Source organism: Pelobates fuscus, chromosome 12, assembly GCF_036172605.1.
Source record: "Pelobates fuscus isolate aPelFus1 chromosome 12, aPelFus1.pri, whole genome shotgun sequence".
In the NCBI taxonomy this organism is placed as follows: domain Eukaryota; kingdom Metazoa; phylum Chordata; class Amphibia; order Anura; family Pelobatidae; genus Pelobates; species Pelobates fuscus.
The window spans coordinates 134,494,976-134,517,215 of NC_086328.1; the positions used below are offsets into that span (position 1 = coordinate 134,494,976).

The 22,240-nt window shown below is 40.5% G+C and overlaps 1 protein-coding gene across 1 annotated transcript in view; it reads right to left on the reverse strand.

The window, feature by feature from the left end:
* The window catches only part of LUZP2 (leucine zipper protein 2), a 480,236-nt gene that overhangs the window by 48,557 nt on the left and 409,439 nt on the right, over window positions 1–22,240 (reverse strand). The window contains exon 10 of the mRNA XM_063438820.1: window positions 13,013–13,105. Coding sequence (XP_063294890.1) covers window positions 13,013–13,105 — 93 coding nt within the window. The remainder of the gene's footprint in view (window positions 1–13,012; window positions 13,106–22,240) is intronic.

The window sequence follows — 22,240 nt, forward strand, 5'->3', positions numbered from 1 at the left end:
TCAATCACCGACAACACAATCTTCATATTTATCTTTGACATTTTAGAGTAACTTACAAACCATAAGAGAGGATGAGCAATGAAGAATTGAACAACCTGTTGTCTGTGAGAAGGTCACACAGATTTTCTTTGAGTTTATGTTGTTCTTCTGATGGATTTAAGGAAAGGTCAAACATTCTGGACTTGCTTTGACAACACTGACTATTATTAAAGGCATCTAGTATCATCACAGCTTACATGCACACACAATGGTGTTTAATAATATTTTAATGCTCAGACGTTGTATTTCATAAATTCTACTTGACTCCTCAATCCTTTCAACTGTTCCTATTTCATCAGAGTTTTATGTAAGGACATGTTTATCTGATCCCAAACCATTAGACAAAACCATTTTCTATGTTTGTCTTATATTTATATATATATACAGGGAGAGAGAGAGAGAGAGAGGGAGAGAGAGAAAGAAAGAGAATAGAGAATACCTAATGGTGAAGTATGTAGAGACCTCATACGCCAAACATCACTGTTTTATTTCTTTTAATTTTTTTTTCACAGTGCCTGATTCCAGAATAACAGTTTTTTCTAGCTGTAATTCATGTTCTTTTTTAATCTATTTTCATGATGGCACAAGTAGCCATTGCCTTATCCTTGCAAGTTGAATTTTAAAAGCTAATTGTCACTGAAAATTACTCAACATAATCGGGATCATGAGATCTCTCTGATACCAGCAACGTTTATTGTATGTGTAGAAGCCCTATAAAGGGTTAAATGTGAAAGGGTTTATAAAACACCCCTTTCTGTCTCATTAGATGTTTACACTTTGTCTGATACCAGCAAAGTTTATTGTATGTGTAGAAGCCCTATAAAGGGTTAAATGTGAAAGGGTTTATAAAATACCCCTTCCTGTCTTACTGGAGATTCTTGGCTGATATCAGCATATCTAATGGCTAGTGTAGGAACTTATCTATTGAGGCTTGCCTTGACGTGGCTGGTGAGCTTATATATTCAAATGGCCATTGGAATCAATTTTGTTTAAATGAACATGGGGATTTAGGCAAGAGCACAGGTAACGTTCTCTTTGTTTTTACTATTACATTGTCTGCCTACCTTTAAGTCATCAGAAATAATCACCCCTAAATCCTATTCCTCAGTTGTTGAGGTTAGGACTCTATCAAATATTCTGTACTCTGCCCTTGGGTTTTTACGTCCAAGATGCATTATCTTGCACTATTATTTTTAATGTTACACCTACATAGTTTGGAATATTTTTTACACAGTCTCTTATTTCTCTCTAATTTTAAGCAGTAATTTGAAAAGAATATTAGTCAACTTTTCATTTAAATGTCCACTTGAAAGACCAATATTTCTGAATGAATCCTTTTGCATAAGAGATGTTTAAGGATTGAGAAGACAGTGCTTTCCTTTCTGCTTGTCTGTGCCAATATCCCACTGCTTATGTGGTACAGTGAGGGAAAAAAGTATTTGATCCTCTGCTGATTTTGAACATTTGCACACTGACAAATAAATGATCAGTCTATAATTTTAATGGTAGGTGTATTTTAACAATGAGGGACATAATAATAAAAAAAAAATAATCCAGAAAAACACATGTCAAAAAAGTTATAGATTGATTTGCATGTCAATGAGCTAAATAAGTATTTGACCAATTCAACTTAGTACTTGGTGGCAAAACCCCATGTTGGCAATCACAGAGGTCAGATGTTTCTTGTAGTTGGCCTTCAGATGTTTCTTGTAGTTTCTTGTAGTTGCACACATCTCAGGAGGGATTTTGCCCCACTCCTCTTTGCAGTTTCTCAACAAGTCATTAAGGTTTTGAAGCTGACATTTGGCAATTCAAACCGTCAGTTCCCTCCACAGATTTTCTATGGGATTCATTTCTGGAGACTGGCTAGGCCACTCCAGGACCTTAATGTGCTGCTTATTGAGCCACACCTTTGTTGCCTTGGCTGTGTGTTTTGGGTCATTGTCATGCTGGGACAGCTATCCATGACTTGTTTTCAATGCTCTGGCTGAAGGAAGGAGGCTCTCACCCAAGATTTGATGGTACTTGGTCCCATGCATCGTCCCTTTGATGCAGTGCAATTGTCCTGTCCTGTCCCCTTAGCAGAAAAAACACCCCCAAAGCATAATGTTTCCACCTCCATGTTATACAGTGGGGATGGTGTTCTTGGGGTCATAGGCAGCATTCCTCTTCCTCCAAACACGGTGAGTTGAGTTGATGCCAAAGAGCTCAATTTTTTTTGTATTAACAAATTTTAGTGCATGTGACAAATCAGTAAATAGATACCACATAATGCCATGGATACAAAAGTACAAAATGTCATGAAATGCATTCTAACAAAGTGGATATTAGACTATGATCAGTTTATGCTTGTACGCCTTCTTCGTGTGAGGCATACCGTCCATTAATGCAAAACACTTTGAAACATGGTTACGACTTGGAACATTTGTGTAATTAGAACAATACGCACTTATTTTGTTTAAAAAAAAACCCCACAATTTTGCTCAAGGGAGGGGGGGAGGAGGGGAAGGAACAGATGGGGGTTTGGGGTGAAGGATCAAGTCCTATAGGTTATCATGTGTGTATTTTACTCATAATGTGGTTGTTTGATGCGTATCGTATTGCGTGCAGTCTTGGTATACTATCGGTATAAGTTTCCCTTTTCCCCTAATCCTTACATGTATGCAGCCCGTTTGAAGTGAAAAGGATTGAATTGTAGGGTGGCAATGTGCACTCTCAGAGTTTACTCTAGGAAGTGGATTTAGAAAAAAAACAGGTGGATGTAATTTCGTTCTGGTTTTGACGTTTGTTGAGTAGTGTTTGTCCTCAGTGGAGCCTGATAGGGTATTTGTGTTTTAGTTGGGGCATTATAGACCTGAACAGTCGAGGAGGGTAGTGTTAACAATTTTAGGACGTGTCTTGGTCTTGCTGTAGCTCTGGTATTGTGCATGCAGTAGCCTAGGTATGTGGCTAGCATGTTTTGCCCCATCTGTGTGGTGTGCTAGGAGTGGTGTGTTTCAGTGGGTCCTTAGGTGGAATTGGTGTGCATGCAAGAGTCCCAGAAGCCTCCTGCGTCCTGCCAGAACCGTTTGGGTGGAAAGGCTTTTCTTGCCATTATTTCATCTTTTTTGGAGGTATTAATTGTCTGAATACATTTTGTAATGCTGAGAGTTGTGGTGTTGAGCCAGTATTTACTGATGGAAGATAGTGCAGCTATAATAATATGATATATTAGGTATCGTTTGTGTTTTGGAATGTCTAACGGAAGGAGTTGTAGCAATTGTATTTCAGGGTCTGTTGCTAAAATTACTTGTGTGGTGTCTGAGATTAAAGTGATGATTTTCCCCCAGAAAGGTGTGAGTGTCCATCATATATGGTACATGGTGCCCATGTGCAAGAGACATCTCCAGCATTTGGCTGAATTCCCATGAGTCCTGTGTCTCAGCTTGGCGGACACCTAGTACCAGCGGTATAGCATTTTCCTGGAGAGTTCAATAGGAGTGAAGGAGTGAAGGCTTTGTGTGTGTGTGTGTTATTTGATGCATCAAGGAGATGCCGTGTGTTGTCCATACATGTATGTTGAAGGTTGATATAAGGGCTGTGAGGGATTATAGTGGCAGCGCAGGTGAGATGCTGTGTGTCCCCTGCTTTTATTTTGGAATGTGTCCCATGTGGATAAAGGTATGGATGTGGTAGGCAGTATGTGCTGATATTTGTGCCTAAGATGCGGTGGGGTCCATGCTAATGAGGTAATATCTTGATCTCCTGTGTTTGTAGCTTCCATTTGGAGCCAGATTGAGGGGTGTTTGTGGTGGTGGGCCATAATTATTGGACTAATTTGGGATGCTGTGTAGTAAGAATGAAGATTAGGGACACCCTACCCCCCTTGACTAAGGGGCCTTTAGAGAGTTGAAGCTGCCACTCTAGGTCTTATTTAATCCCATATATAGCTGTGGAGAATATTTTGCATGTCTTTTAAATAATTTGAAGGGAACTTTATTGGCAGGGTGCAAAATAAATATTGGAATTTTGGGAGGAGAACCATTTTTACGGCTGCTATGCGCCCCAGCCAGGATACATATTTGCCCTTCCAGCTGAGGATTTGGTGGTTTATACTTTTATATAGTTTGACTTAATTGGCTTGAAATAGGCCCCTGGGGTCAGCCGTAAATTCTATGCCAAAAAATGTGACGTTATCTTTACTCCATTCATATTCAAAATACGTTTTTAGGGAGGTGAGGGAATCGTAGGATATGTTTATTCACATAGCTCGGGTTTTTGTAAGGTTCATTTTGTAATATGAACAATTACTATAATTTGTGAGTGTGGCGAAACCAGCTTCGCCACTGTGAACTGGAGAGGCCTGGTTGCTAGCCTCCTGCCCTGCGACTACGGCCCCTGGACATATTGCTCTATAAAAACTATATTTGGGCAAGTAATAATTTATATTACTGCTACTGGGCCTTTAAGGGCCATCCGTGAACTTATTGGGACTTTTGTGATACTGTACCTTTAAGACTGTGGAACATAGTACTTTAACCCTGCCTTTAATATCCTGTATGTATTTATGTGTTGAGTTAACCTGGGATATAGATATGCAGTATTCATCTGATTGCTCGGTAGAATCACTCCATTCAGTATATTGAGTGAAACTACCGAACAACCAGACCACCCAGGAATAAGTATGCCTCCAATTACCGTTTGCAACAATGTTCCAAACAGGTAATTGGCAATCTATGCAATGTACTCTGTGTCCTCTGGGTGGCCGCCATTCGGTTGCCGAACACGTGGCGGCGGCCATCTTAAACTACCGAACAGCGGTGTTTTGCCGTCGAGTGTCTGGAACTGAAATCGGACACTCGACTAGGCAAGCACCGCTGAGACCTCCAGACTTCCAGGATTTCGTGGGGAAACTACCGAACGGCCCGCCGTTCGGTAGAAAGAAACTCACGAACTAGGGGATTCATGCGAATTCCCCTTAGTCTCTATAACCCAGGCAATTCGTCTGTTTCATTCCCTTTTCTGTGACCGACCGCAGGGCCAAAATGCATGGAACTGTTTTCGGATACTTTACCCATGCGGTTGGTCAAATCTTTGGAAACCCATATCTCCCGAACCATTCATCCGAATGACTTGATTTTCGAATATGTTGTCCCCCTGAATAAGGACTATCCAGTGATGCTGGATTTAAGGGTGTATCATATGTATTTGGGGTACATCCAGGAATTGGGGAAAAGGGTGTACGGTATAATTATGTTAAGTGTTAATCTAAGGGGAGGAAAAGTGTGGGAGGTACATCTATGTGATTGGTTAATTTCATCCTCCCCCTCGGAGTGTCCTGTATGTACCTGTTTGTAATAAAAGCCAGGCTGGGTGTCCCAGTCCAGAGTTCCTGTTTTACCCTCAAAGTGATGTGTCGTCTCATTATTGGGGGGGAAGGATTTATTGCATGCTGTTCCAGTTGACTGCTAGGAGTACAAGCCTATTCGTATGGTTCCTATTCAATGGTCTACAGCATTCATATGCTTGGGAGAATTTAAAAGGTTTCTCGGATTCAGTGTTCATGTGTCTCCAGTCGGGAGAATGGTGTTTGCAGTAGCTGCCTGTGCATCTGTAAAGGGGATTATCGCCTAAACTGGGTTTTACCCTCTTGTAAGTGAAACGGTCCGTTACAATTGGTGGCAAGCGGCGGGATCGTTCCTACAACCAGAGGGACAGCTACAGACAACACCATTTCTGGATTACAAATTGAGGGCAACGCTAGTATCCGTACAGCGACCCTATCTACAAAGGAAATCAGGAAAATGGAAGGAGACAGAGTCGCAGCTGCTACAGCACCTCCGAGGGAGGAGGAGGAATCCGAGTTTGCCAGGAAATATAGGAGCAGGATGGCTCTATTCTCACCAGCCCGAGCGGAGCAGATGGAATTCCGGGTCTACAACGATGTACAGGCGTACCTCATGCTGCGAATGACGCAGAGGAACCAACAAGATTGGTCCTGTGAGGAACCACAACAGGCAGGTGGAGATGGGACCGAGGTCTCTCCACCGGGCCCAACGGGATGGTGGGCAGCAGGCCCAGATCCCCAGCGGCAGAGTAAGTCCCAGGGAGATGAAGGTGCCGTCCTTCCTCCCCAGCGGCAGTGATGTATCCAAAGGGGAGACAGTCGGTCTCTCCCTCCGACAGCCGAGATGTGCACCTAAAGGGGAGACAGTCAGTCTCCAGCAACCAGGCGCCCACCAGACTACTCCCGTGGTAGTGCTGGCAACAGGACAGAGTACCGCTGGTCTCTGCCCCCTCAGCAACCCACCAAGGCAGCCTACCAGTCTCCCACACAGCAGTGGTGAGACACCAGAACCTGGACAAAATTCTTCCTCACCCAGATGTAGTAACCGGTTAGTGTGGGTGGGCTGCTCTGTTGTTTCTGTTGTGTGGGTGGGTTGCTGGACTAACCAGGGCACTGACCGGCAGAAAGTCAGGTACCCTGTTAGTCTAATTGGCAAAGGGGAGAAATGTGGCGAAACCAGCTTCGCCACTGTGAACTGGAGAGGCCTGGTTGCTAGCCTCCTGCCCTGCGACTACGGCCCCTGGACATATTGCTCTATAAAAACTATATTTGGGCATGTAATAATTTATATTACTGCTACTTGTCCTTTAAGGGCCATCCGTGAACTTATTGGGACTTTTATGATACTGTACCTTTAAGGAAAAGTGTGGGAGGTACATCTATGTGATTGGTTAATTTCATCCTCCCCCTCGGAGTGTCCTGTATGTACCTGTTTGTAATAAAAGCCAGGCTGGGTGTCCCAGTCCAGAGTTCCTGTTTTACCCTCAAAGTGATGTGTCGTCTCATTATTGGGGGGGAAGGATTTATTGCATGCTGTTCCAGTTGACTGCTAGGAGTACAAGCCTATTCGTATGGTTCCTATTCAATGGTCTACAGCATTCATATGCTTGGGAGAATTTAAAAGGTTTCTCGGATTCAGTGTTCATGTGTCTCCAGTCGGGAGAATGGTGTTTGCAGTAGCTGCCTGTGCATCTGTAAAGGGGATTATCGCCTAAACTGGGTTTTACCCTCTTGTAAGTGAAACGGTCCGTTACAATTGGTGGCAAGCGGCGGGATCGTTCCTACAACCAGAGGGACAGCTACAGACAACACCATTTCTGGATTACAAATTGAGGGCAACGCTAGTATCCGTACAGCGACCCTATCTACAAAGGAAATCAGGAAAATGGAAGGAGACAGAGTCGCAGCTGCTACAGCACCTCCGAGGGAGGAGGAGGAATCCGAGTTTGCCAGGAAATATAGGAGCAGGATGGCTCTATTCTCACCAGCCCGAGCGGAGCAGATGGAATTCCGGGTCTACAACGATGTACAGGCGTACCTCATGCTGCGAATGACGCAGAGGAACCAACAAGATTGGTCCTGTGAGGAACCACAACAGGCAGGTGGAGATGGGACCGAGGTCTCTCCACCGGGCCCAACGGGATGGTGGGCAGCAGGCCCAGATCCCCAGCGGCAGAGTAAGTCCCAGGGAGATGAAGGTGCCGTCCTTCCTCCCCAGCGGCAGTGTGTACCCCAGGGAGCGGATGGTGTCGTCCTCCCTCCCCAGCGGCAGGCTGAGTTACAGGGGGCAGAGGTTGTTGTTCCTGCCCCCCAGCAGCAAAGTGATATGCCAGGAAGGCAGTGTGAAGTGAAGGGAGAGGAGAGCAGCGTCCCCCCTCCCCAACGGCAGTGTGTGTCTCAGGGAGCAGAAGGTGCAGTCCTTCCTCCCCAGCGGCAGTGTGTACCCCAGGGAGCTGATGGTGCCATCCTTTCTCCCCAGCGGCAGTTTACCATCCAGAGAGAGGAACTTGTTACACCCTCTCTCCCACGGCAGCCTAACCCACCAAGGGGAGATGTTAAGCCCCACAACTGTGCAGATGGGACCGTAGTCTCTGCACTTACAGCACAAGGGGTAGGGTCGGTCGGTCCTGTCCCCCAGCCTCAGAGTGATGTATCCAAAGGGGAGACAGTCGGTCTCTCCCTCCGACAGCCGAGATGTGCACCTAAAGGGGAGACAGTCAGTCTCCAGCAACCAGGCGCCCACCAGACTACTCCCGTGGTAGTGCTGGCAACAGGACAGAGTACCGCTGGTCTCTGCCCCCTCAGCAACCCACCAAGGCAGCCTACCAGTCTCCCACACAGCAGTGGTGAGACACCAGAACCTGGACAAAATTCTTCCTCACCCAGATGTAGTAACCGGTTAGTGTGGGTGGGCTGCTCTGTTGTTTCTGTTGTGTGGGTGGGTTGCTGGACTAACCAGGGCACTGACCGGCAGAAAGTCAGGTACCCTGTTAGTCTAATTGGCAAAGGGGAGAAATGTGGCGAAACCAGCTTCGCCACTGTGAACTGGAGAGGCCTGGTTGCTAGCCTCCTGCCCTGCGACTACGGCCCCTGGACATATTGCTCTATAAAAACTATATTTGGGCATGTAATAATTTATATTACTGCTACTTGTCCTTTAAGGGCCATCCGTGAACTTATTGGGACTTTTATGATACTGTACCTTTAAGACTGTGGAACATAGTACTTTAACCCTGCCTTTAATATCCTGTATGTATTTATGTGTTGAGTTAACCTGGGATATAGATATGCAGTATTCATCTGATTGTTCGGTAGAATCACTCCATTAAGTATATTGAGTGAAACTACCGAACAACCAGACCACCCAGGAATAAGTATGCCTCCAATTACCGTTTGCAACAATGTTGCAAACAGGTAATTGGCAATCTATGCAATGTATTCTGTGTCCTCTGGGTGGCCGCCATTCGGGAGCCGAACACGTGGCGGCGGCCATCTTAAACTACCGAACAGCGGTGTTTTGCCGTCGAGTGTCTGGAACTGAAATCGGACACTCGACTAGGCAAGCACCGCTGAGACCTCCAGACTTCCAGGATTTCGTGGGGAAACTACCGAACGGCCCGCCGTTCGGTAGAAAGAAACTCACGAACTAGGGGATTCATGCGAATTCCCCTTAGTCTCTATAACCCAGGCAATTCGTCTGTTTCATTCCCTTTTCTGTGACCGACCGCAGGGCCAAAATGCATGGAACTGTTTTCGGATACTTTACCCATGCGGTTGGTCAAATCTTTGGAAACCCATATCTCCCGAACCATTCATCCGAATGACTTGATTTTCGAATATGTTGTCCCCCTGAATAAGGACTATCCAGCGATGCTGGATTTAAGGGTGTATCATATGTATTTGGGGTACATCCAGGAATTGGGGAAAAGGGTGTACGGTATAATTATGTTAAGTGTTAATCTAAGGGGAGGAAAAGTGTGGGAGGTACATCCATGTGATTGGTTAATTTCATCCTCCCCCTGGGAGTGTCCTGTATGTACCTGTTTGTAATAAAAGCCAGGCTGGGTGTCCCAGTCCAGAGTTCCTGTTTTACCCTCAAAGTGATGTGTCGTCTCATTATTGGGGGGGGGAAGGATTTATTGCATGCTGTTCCAGTTGACTGCTAGGAGTACAAGCCTATTTGTATGGTTCCTATTCAATGGTCTACAGCATTCATATGCTTGGGAGAATTTAAAAGGTTTCTCGGATTCAGTGTTCGTGTGTCTCCAGTCGGGAGAATGGTGTTTGCAGTAGCTGCCTGTGCATCTGTAAAGGGGATTATCGCCTAAACTGGGTTTTACCCTCTTGTAAGTGAAACGGTCCGCTACAGTGAGGACTCTATGAAGGTGAGGCAGTGACGTCTCTGGGCTCGCTAGAGACAACCTGATGTAGTCCGGGAACATAGTGACCGCCAATTCGAATTCCACGATTTCGCTTATGAGGCTCGCTAGGGGTTCCAAGGCCAGGATATACAGGAGTGGAGACAGGGGACACCCCTGCCATGTGCCATTTGTGATTTGGAGTTCCGAGGACAGAGATTCGCTATTTAACACTTGCGCCGATGGGTAGAGTAGAGTGCTGATAATAGGGACAAAAGGGTTTTTCGGAAAGCGCCAGTGTAAGTGATCAAAAGCTTTTTCAGCAATGAGTGAAACAAATACACTGGGCTCCCCCATGTGTTGCATGTCATTTAACAGATTTAGGAGCTTTCATGTTCCATCTGCGCCCTGTCTTCCTGCTACAAATCCCACCTGGTCCACCTGGTCCACTTGGACCACGGTGTGGATTATGGTTGTAAGTCTAGAGGCATAAATCTTTGCCAGGAGCTTTGTGTCCGAATTCAAGAGCGAGATGGGACGCATATTTTTGGGTTTATTCTGAGGTTTCCCAGGTTTTGGTATTGTGGCAATATGTGCTAGTAGCATTTCAGGTGGTATGTGTCCAGTGTCAATGATATGGTTTAGTGTTCGCAATATGTGAGGGGCAAGGGTTTTGACAAATGATTTGTAGTAGTGGTTTGTGAAGCCATCTGGGCCAGGAGATGTCCCTGTGGGAAGAGACTTGAGGGTTTGGGTAAGTTTGTGGAGTGAGATTGGGGCCTATAATGTTTCCCTATGTGTTTGGGATAGAGAGGGAAGTGTGATTTGAGATAAGAAGTCTTGTATTTCATGGTCCATAGGTTGGTGAGTTCCTTTGTCTGTTTGTAGGTTGTATAGTATTCTGTAGAAGTCTGCCATTTTATTGTTAATATCTTGTGGGCTGAATAATTTGGAACTGTTGGGTGTTATCAGGTGAGGTTTTTCGATTGGCTTTGTTTGTGTCTTAGCAATGAGGCTAGGGCTTTTCCAATCTTGAGTGTAGGTCTTAAGTTGTAGCCTTTGAAGCATATGTGTAGTGTTGTTGAACAGTAAAACGTTCAATTGGTTGGTGGTGTGGTCTATTTGAAGTTTCCCAGACTCAGTGGGCAATGTGAGCTGTGCAGCAGTTTGGTCTCTTAGTGTTTTGAGTAGCGAGGTATACTCGGCTCACGACTTTCGCTTTAGGTATGAAGTCCTACTAATTGCAAGGCCGCAAATTACCACCTTATGTGCCTACCATATAGCTGGGGATTGGATGTCTGGAGTGGTGTTGGTTTCAAAGTACAAGGAAATCTCTTTTTCCAGTGTGGTTTTAAAGTCTAGATCGTGCAAGAGGGAGTCATTTCAAAGAGCTCAATTTCGATCTCATCTGACTACAACACTTTCACTCAGTTCTCCTCTGAATCATTCAGATGTTCATTGGCAAACTACAGAAGGGCCTGTACATGTGCTTTCTTGTGCACGGGGACCTTTCGGTGCTGCAGGATTTCAGTCCTTCACAGCGTAGTGTGTTACCAATTGTTTTCTTGGTGACCATAGTCCCAGCTGCCTTGAGATCAATAAGAAGATCCTCCTGTGTAGTTCTGGGCTGATTCCTCACTCACAAGGTGAGATCTTGCATGGAGCACCAGACCAAGTGAGACTGACAGTTACTTTGTGTTTCTTCCATTTGTGAATAATCGCACCAACTGTTGTCACCTTCTCACTAAGCTGCTTTGGTCGATTGTCTTCTAGCCTCATTTCAGCCTTATGTACGTCTACAATCTTGTCCCTGACATCCTTGGACAGTTCTTTGGTCTTGGCCATGGTGGAGAGTTAGGAATCTGATTGATTGATTGCTTCTGTAGACAGGTGTCTTTTACACAGGTAACAAGCTGAGATTAGGAGCGCTCCCTTTAAGAGAGTGCTCCTAATCTCAGCTTGTTACCTGTATAAAAGACACCTGGGAGCCAGAAATCTTGCTGATTGATAGGGGATCAAATACTTATTTCACTCATTGACATGCAAATCATTTTTTTACTTTTTTAACATGCATTTTGTTTTTGTTATTCTGTATCTCACTGTAAAAATACAACTACCATTAAAATTATACACTGATCATTACTTTGTCAGTGAACAAATGTTCAAATACTTTTTTCCCTCACTGGTATAGGAAAAGGGGAAACAATAGCAAACCCCTCAAGTTGATGAAGGGTCCACAGCATGTAAGGCCTTGTTTAATGGTCCTTATCTCACTGGTAATAATTACATTTTATTTACCCGAGCTGTAAATGTACTAGTAGGAATCCATTCTGTTATACATTATCTGTGTTCAAACGGTTTTATGTACATATTTCATTGATACCTTTACATTTAAAAAAACAACATTTTGAATATGTTTGTCATAGCAGTATCTACAGACTAAAAATCACTCATTTTAAAGAGATACTATAGATATCAAAACTATTTTTGATTAACACAGCTTTGTTGTATAACTTAAGCAACTGCAGTCTTAATTATCTGCCATTTAGGAGTTAAATCACTTTTGTTTCTGTTCATTCAGCCATAGCTACAACTCCCCTAGCTGTGACTGACACAAACTACATGAAAATAATGGTTTCATTTTCAATCAGATGTTACTAAGTTTGAATCTCCTGCTCTGTAACTTGAACTTGAATGACAATAAGTTCCCTGCAGGGTCTAGGAGGCTATTAACAGAGCAAGAGGTAACATTCTAAAGTAAACAGAATGTGCAATAAAGGAAGTGTAAATATTAGATGACTCTTTGCAGGAAGTATTTAGGAAGACTGTATAAGTCACATAAAGGGAGGTGTTACTAGGGCTGTATAAACAAAGTAATATAACTCCTAAATGGCAGATAATTGTGCAGTGAGACTTCAGGGGCATGATCTATACACAAAAACTGCTTCATTAAGCTAAAGTTATCTTGGTGCATCTAGTATCCCATTACAGATGACCAACTCATGTGGTCAAATTATTTGCTGCTGATACATTCTGCTAATAAATAATCTGTGTGCACTGTAACCTTATTGCATTTTAAAGCTGTACCAGTTGTTTTCATTACTGCCATTTAATATTGTTCGATACTGAGATGCATATATTAAAATATCTGAGCAAAAATAAAGAATTACAGCAAAATAAAAAGTAACTAAAACATGGAAGGCAAATATTTTCCCGAGATCACAATACTGTTATTAACAAAAATGAAAGAAAGAGTGTGAATGTTTGATTGATTTTAAGATATACTTACAATGTGAGAACCACATTTTTTGGGATGGTGATATTCCCTCATTGTCAGCTCTTTGGGATTAGAACTTGCATTGGAAGATACACTTCTTTGACTCTGTGAAGGATAAAAGCAGAGAATTAGTTGAGAGACTGTCACATCCAAAAACCATACATCCCATAGGAGAAAGCAGTTTGCAGGCATACATTCACGTAATCCACATGAAATGAAAGGGAGTCACATATATTTATTGCACATATGTGCACACAGAATTTTGATGTAACCTTAGCTGGCCAAAGTCTCCTCAAGTTTGATTAAAATATTTAATTTCCTTATTAAAAGTAATGTTGTAATGAATGGCTACTAGAATGCATGTCTATACTGAGAGTGAATTTTAACATGTTTTATTAACTTTGACAAGTGTCTCTATAAAAATGCAGTCTGAAACTCAAAACAATTATCTTTATTTATTTTTTTATGAATTTTAATATGCAAATATATACGATTGTCGTCATGAAATTCCCTTTCTTTCTTAATTAATCCCCTAGAAGATTCTTGTGATTGTTTCTAAAACCTTTTGTAAGCAAATAACATTAGTGACAGATTTAATTTTGGCAAACTTTCTCAGTTATTCCAAAATGTTAGTGGTCTCAGAAGAGTAAGAGCTGCATATAGACCATCAAATGTATTGAAATCACTGTGGCTGTGCAAATGTGTTCAGTGGAGTGATGCCCAAGACAAAGTAAGATCTCTGGGGTCTGAAAAGACCCAAGTAGGGTTTCTCTGTATGCCCCCTTCCAGCAATGATAGGTGCCTGGCTTTGCTATCTGCCCAGTATCAATCACTATAGAATACTGTGAGTCAATAACAGACCTATAATACAATTGTATCCTACTTGGGACAAAATCCTGATTTGCACACCCCACTCACAACTTAGTTCTTCCCCAACTGGATTTCAATCACTTCCAAACTGATATATGCCCCTTTCTGGTACCCACTGGGCTTGAAAATAAGTGGGCCAAGGGGGATAATTTCCAGAATTGGTGATATCACTTTGAATAGAATTGTTAAGAAATTACTGTCAGCAGATTTTACACAATGAAGCTAGCATGTAACAGCCCCAAATCCCCTGAATTGACAAGTTCCTATGCAATTATGTGCCCTTAAGCAGCTAGCAAGGAGGTAGAAAATGACAGGACGATGTTAATAAGTGGATGTTCTCAGGTTAGATCTTTAGGTGGCCAATCACAAAAATTGTACTAGCTAAACTGTCTTGGCCTCTCTTTATTCTGCAAACTATATTCTCTGTCTGCCTATGCTAGCAGGCATAGTCTAACATTCACTTTAAAGTTTAACAGACCTGATTTACTGGTGCAAATTAGAACAAGGTTAATAAATATCATGAAAGTAAGATAATCGGCTATTTTAATTAATTCAGTCAAGTAGGATGTGTTTTCACGTATGAGTCCCCTTTATAATTAGCTAATTGCCTGTATCTAATTGCATTAATTAATATATTTAACAATTTGAGTGCTGAAGGAAAGTATCAAATGGATTGATATACTATGATTCAATTAACATTAAATAATTACAATAATTCTGTATAATATTTAACTTTAAGCACAGCCATAGAATACAACATTGTTTAAGAAAATGTACACATTCGATTGACTTGAATATAATGTACAAGATAGCTATAATTAGGGCAGGCTTTGCCACAAGGTCACAAATCTCACAAATATTTTTTTGTACAGGAACTTATAAGGCATACAAAAATTCACCCACAATAAGATGCAGATATAAATTAAGTTGTGGTTTGTGCTCTTAACGTAATTAGGAAGACAAATTGATCTCAGACTTCCATGCCATGGCCTTGGGGCAGCATGCAGGATCAAATATCTCCTTCATCGTTAGCCCATTCTCCTGCTGTGTGGCTGAATCCCACAAGGGGGATTTTCCAGGCTGCACCTGCAGGGCTGGTTCTTAATAAGAGGGACGGAAGTTCTCTCTCACCTGTATTATATCTGAGTGATGCCACTACCACACTAGGTGTGCAGACATGCTACATCTCCCACTAGTCCACCATAGAATCGGATACCCCTTTCCTGGCCCAAGGTAAGCATCAGGGAGTGGGGAATACAAATGTATCCAGCCACTGTCACCACACTACAGCCTCTTTCACCACACCACAGCCCCTGTCCCCCCACTACAACCCATATCACAACAGTATAGATGCTGTTACCTCTGTATAGCTTTGTCACCCCAGCCCACTACAGCCCGTATCTACCTGCAATGCCCACTCTTAACCCCCATTAGTCTATATCTCCCCATTACAGTCCCGATTCCCAAGCTATAAGGTCCTATTCCTGTTGTTCTTTTTTTCTCATTATTATTATTATTACATTTCATAGCAGCTGAACAGTAATTAAAATTGTATGGCATTTTAAAACTTAGAGAGAGAAAACACAATACCTATTGTATATTACATGTTTTCTTTTACTTAAAGTGGACATTTCTATTAATTTTATAAAGTATTAGATCATACATTTTGTTTTTACACACACACACACACATATGAAAATGGTAGATTGTAACATGAATATCTTAATAGTTTTGGGTGTTTTGATGAATAATGGTTGGATATAGAGATTAAGTAAATTTATTGAAATGTGGTCACTGCGACCGAATTTGTGTTTAGGTGTTATGTAAATAGTCCACCCATCTGTTTTAGCTTTTTAATTGATGTGGTTTATACAAATTAATGTAAAACATAGGAATGTGAATGTCTGTTTCATAGTTGTATGATGTTTATTTGTTTTATTGAATGACAATTCAATTCAAAATGAGGCAGCTAATTTTTGTGGTTCAAAAACGATTTAAAGTGTCCCCATGGATAAAAAAGTTTCTTGGACAAAGCCTTAAACGTCCAATACAAAAACAGTTTTTCAGCCGCTAGAATTTAACAGGACAAACAAATAGCTCTTTGTAATAGCATGCTGAACAGATTTTGTCAGTTGATTTGATTTTGCATGTTCTACACTACCACTCTGCTGAAAACCATAAGTGACTTTCACAAAGTGAGATTTAGTAGATTACATTCATTTTGATCCATATGGCACTTTTAAAGTCCTTTACCCGTGATAAAATAAGTCCTTTCATTTTCTAAATACATTACTTTTTACTGTAGGAAGTAAATTGCTGCACTTATAAGCAGGCGTAGTTGAGCTATTCTAGGAAAAATTGTGAATATGGCTGAGTCCATTTCTTTTAGCTCTGAATTATTCATTATTACAATGTTCAGAATTTTCCACTTTAATCATATGAGGACCAATTATAATTGATTTCATCATTGTAATTTTGTAGGATCAAACTGCTAAAACAACTCAGACAATGATTAATCCTTTACTAGATACTGTAAGAGGACACAATATCTCATTTCACTATAAGTTGTTTAAAGACCAGGCAGCTCAAAAGATTTCCAGGAAAAAAATTATAAATACAAATATTTTTTTAGCTCTAACTAAAACCACATGAAATAGCAAATATTAACAAAAAATATAATAATAGGTTGCCACATTGGTTACTGAATGCAGGTAATACATGGTTCCTAATGAGAAAAAAAAACTGAATATTTCGAACAATAATGCACTATTTTACTGGTCTGCACCCAAAAATTCCCAGATATCTGTATTTTCTCAATTGTGATTTGCAGCGTCTACTAATCCATGATGTGGATTGACATATGTAACCAGTATACCAGTTTCTTGGAGGTTTTGTTACAAGTTTGTTACCACTTGAAGACCATAATATACTCCAAGGAACTCAGAAAACATATACAAGTTGGGAGGCATTTATAAACATAAAACTGGTGCTAGGTGTTGAGACCTTCTATTGGATACCATGGTAAATATTCATTAGCACTTTTCCCCAGAATAGGGCTTGTTTTTGCCTTGATCAATATCCGTCAGCTAGTTTTGAAAAAAATGTGTTAAAGGTAGCGGATAATGACTAGGGTCTTCCTCTCAAGTCAGTTACCACAAACAGCAGAATTCTTGTCTATGAGCTTAACCATACCGAGACTTTTGAAATCCATGCACATTCAACCTTGCTATTAAATACACCTCACATGTTCTATGTAATATTCATACCATAATACTAATACATGTTTTCTAATTCCAGAGTTCCATATTAGAGAAGATAAAAAATCATATACCATTTTATACCATTAATATATTTGCACATGCGCACTGACACTCAACACGGAATCGGATAGAAATCAGTTTACACAGATGGGGTAAGTTACTTATTTATTGGCACTGTATATAAATGGTATTTTTAGACACTATGATTATCTTGATAAAGACCCTGAAGGGTCGAAACGTTGATGTGGAGGTGATTTATTGAAATACATTTTTTGAAAATCCAAGTGATTGCTCCTGTCTCCTTTCTCGTCTATTTATTGCTGGGAAGCACCCGGGTTAAGTTACACTGTGAATATTGGAGGTTGAGTGCCAGAGTCTGGACATTTATATATATATATATATATATATATCAAATCAAAGCACTATCCATGTGTATATTATATATTAATATGGAGGAATCACAAGTAATCTTTTCTTTATTATTTAGTAAATGAAGGACATTAGGTGTATTAAAATACATACTGTACAATGTTAATTCATTAGTTGTATTAAAATACATATTGTATAATGTTAGTTTAATGTAGTATCCTTTAATAGCAGAACATACAGTCCTTTTATCAAATATTTAAATTGTCTGTTTATTCGATCTGGTCCCAAGGTGCACGGAGTATAACCTGCAAGCGATTTTCCTGTATAGAATAGTTCCCTAGGCAACGCATACCGCGTAACCAGGGAAACGACGTTCAGTGACGTCATTACGGAGAAGTTCCGGGTTATGGAAGGTCGCGTCTATTTCGCGCATGCGCAATTACGAATGGAGAACGCCGCGGTTGAACTCTTTGCACCTGGGGTAAGTCAATTAAGTATTAATTTTATAGCTATATAATGGCGATATTTGTTGTATGTATGTATGTCATTTGATCCTGAGGAAGGTCCCTGAGAGGACCGAAACGTCGATTTTGCATCAATTTATGGAATAAATTTATAACTTTTTATCCAAGACCGTGAGTGCAACCCAATTATTCCTGGTTTGATTCTATCTACAACCCCATGGGAAGTGGCACCCGGCAAGTAACATTTATACTATTTATTTTTTGAGCAAGAGTGCATGGACTATTCCATTTTTTGTATATTTACTATTGGGAGCCGAAGGGGAAAGCTCTCCCATAGCACCTGCATATTTAAATTGTGAATACTGGCATTAGTAACAGTTTTTTGGAAATTATTACATTAATTGACATTCCCTAAAGGATAAAATATGGATGATTTTTTGATACAAGCAGGAGCTTATTCAGATACAGCAGAGACTTTGCAGTTTACACCTGAGGAGACTCAGGCTATCTTGTGGGACAAATCTAGTCTTGAATTTACTACTCATTATTCAAACAAGGATATTTATTTTCAACTATTGAGATTACATAAAAAAGCAGTTGATTTGGATTTACACTGAGTTTTTTTGTCAGATTATTTTAAAATGAAACAAATCCCCAGAGGCTTTAGAATTATGAATGTGCCTACAATAGGCAGATTGAAACCTCAAGTCTGCAGGGACTGGACACAAGTGCTTAACAAAGCATCTTTAGATCTTGTACTTATTATAATAAAAGATGTGAAAACTGATCTGGCAGAAATACGCCAGAAAATCCTGGAATTGGAATCAACACATGCACTTCAATTGAATTCGGCTGAAGGCTTAAAGCTACAGCAAACCCTCAAGGAGGAAGTAGCAAGATATCAGAATGAGCTTATTAAATTTAAAAAGCAGAAAATGGAGCGAGTAAAACAAGACTACAGAGAACATACAGTTTAGAAATGGTTATCGGGCGGTCACCAAAGATCCAGACGCCCAAGAAAACGTATACAAAAACCTAATGTCTCCACGATAGATATAACATCAGGAGAGTCCGCCTCAGATACTGAAACGAACAAACAAAAGACTTTTTTAGGAGCAGTGGGAGGAGCCAGTATAACAAGAAGCCAAACAAAAAGTCAAGACGAACCAACATCCGGAGAGGACAGGGTGGTAAGATCTATCAGCAACCGCACAAAACCCCCTCTCAAGAAATAATACCAGTATTCAACCTATCATCAAGAGAACTCACACAAGAGGAAAACGACATTTTAAGCAAAGGATTATCATTCGTACCTACATCGAAACCACAATTATTCAAATGGAACACAGAAATGTTCAAGTTTGGAAGAAACTTACGCCTGAAGGAATATTATGCAAAAAGACCTTCCCAGGCGGTAACACAAGAACCAAAACAACTTTTTTCTTTCAAATCTAAATCGACATTTGACCCTATCTCCAATAATCCAACTTTAAAAACATATATGTCTACAATTATGCATGAGACCAAGGAACACATCAAGATGGATAAAATAAAACGACATAATCTTACACTTAAACAGAGGAACCTTATTAAGAATCTTGCACAAGATCCAAGTATAATCATACGTCCGGCAGACAAGGGAGGAGGTATTGTGGTGATGCAATACGAAAACTACGCACAAGAAATACGACAACAACTCCAATGTCAGCAAACATATGAGAAATTACCTCAAGATCCTACGACCCAGGTACAACGTAAAATAGATGTCTCTTTGAATGAGGGTTTGATGGCTGGATATTTGGAACCAAAATTGGCAGAATATCTGTATAATACAACTCCCACTACACCAGTCATATACACTATCCCTAAAATGCACAAGGATCCAACACACCCCCCGGGACGGCCAATCGTTTCAGCGGTTGGGGGTGTGTTGGAACCTATTGCCAAATGGTTAGATGCACTGTTTAAACAACCCGTACTGGAATTGGACACGTGTATTAAGGATACCCCTTCACTAATTAAGGTATTGTCAACTATACAACTTAATGACAAAGGAATTGTCCTTATAACCATGGACGTCAAAAGCCTATACACTGTCATTCCCCATACACAAGGTATTGATGCTATGAGACAAATTTTGACACAATCAGAGGCGTACAGCGGTCCACCTATTGAATACACATTACAATTATTGGAACTAGCTCTATCTAACAATTATTTCAGATTCGAAGAAGACTGGTTTATGCAAAGGGCCGGTACATCAATGGGTGCGGCCTGGCCCCAGCTTATGCAAACGGTTACATGTATATATATGAAACTACTAACATCTTACCAGTATATGGAGATAAAATACTTCGATTTTTTAGATTTATCGACGACTTGCTTGTATTATGGACCGGGACAATACAGGAAGCCCAACAGATGGTAGATGATTTGAATAAAATCGACAGTCCAATCCGATTCACATCAGAAATAAGTAAAGACAGAGTACACTTTCTGGATTTACTCATTTGGGTGGAGGAGAATAATTTACAGTATTCACTATATACCAAACCCACCGACCGCAACACTATCCTTCATGCTCAAAGCGCACACCCGGAACGTCTCAAAGCTTCATTACCTAAAGCACAGTTCCTCAGAACCATAAGGAACAACTCCAATGCTCGAATTAGGGAAGAACAACTAACACAGATGAAAACAAAGTTTCTTAATCGAGGTTATAACCACACACAATTGGAAACAGCATTGAAACAAGCGAGAGAATTTATCCCACAAACCTCTGTGAAGACACAGAATCGTCTAATTTGCCCAACCACATATAATGATTCTTCAGTTCAATTATCGAATATTATCCGAGATAACTGAAATATGTTGGCCTGCGACTCCACATTACCATCAACCTTTCAACAGAAACCTTTAATTTGTTACAAACGAAATAAAAATTTGCGTGATTTATTGGTTAAAACTGATCCTATACAAAGTTATGTACGGCAGGGGAAGATACAGCATCGAGGAAGTGTCAGATGCTTGGGATGTGTGACCTGTAGCCACATGGTCCCGTCCCGCACATTCAACCACCCCCATACCAGTAAGAAGTTCCTGATAAATCATACTATTACCTGCAAAACTTTGTTTGTTATATACAAATTAACCTGTCCATGTGGTTTGTCCTATATAGGTAAAACACAGACTCTACTGTGTGAACGTATACGCGGCCATAGATCGAATATCCGTACAGCGTATAGGGACGGCACCAGCGACAAACCGGTCGCAAAACATTTTTTGCAGAATCAACATCCTTTAGCATCTCTTAAATTTACGGCGATAGATCATATTCCGGAACCAAGACGTGGGGGAAACCGAGGCAAGATGCTTCTCAACAGAGAGACGTATTGGATATATCTACTCGACACAGTTGCTCCAAAAGGACTCAACGAAATGATCTCGTATCATTCCTTTCTCTAATAAGCTCCATTTTTGCTTGTGTTTTTTGATTTTTAAAAATGAACCGTTGTAGGCTTGTAGATAACTGTGATTAGGAATATTAATGGCACATTTTTCTTTATTGAATTGGATAAGTAGGTACTACAAAAAAGTGAAACTTAGATGTAGATGCAATATCCATAGAAAGATCAATTAAGACTATACAACATGTCATAGTAATTCAGATAGATACATTATAGTTACAATTAATAAATTGGCAATAAATGTACTATTAATGTAAATGAAGAAAATATTCCACACAGTATAATCAGCGAGACGGTCATATAACTGTATGTACTGCTACCATACAAGGAACACTGAATAACATTTACATGGTTCTTCCAACACTGGCACTCAACACACAAAGTTAATGAGAGTTAGCTTTTATAAAAACTTGCACGTAATCCCTGATTAATACAGGGATGCCTATACATTGTATATTATTTATTATAAGTCACTACACAATTCATCACTATATAGGAATATTTTTGATTATTTTTTGAATACATTTGTAAATTGGTTACACACTTATTGCAAAGTTAGTGATTTTTTAATTGTTTAATTATTATTTTGTATAGCTGACAGTTAAGTATGCCCTTTTTTTGGCGTGCATACAAATCAAAGCACTATCCATGTGTATATTATATATTAATATGGAGGAATCACAAGTAATCTTTTCTTTATTATTTAGTAAATGAAGGACATTAGGTGTATTAAAATACATAATGTACAATGTTAATTCATTAGTTGTATTAAAATACATATTGTATAATGTTAGTTTAATGTAGTATCCT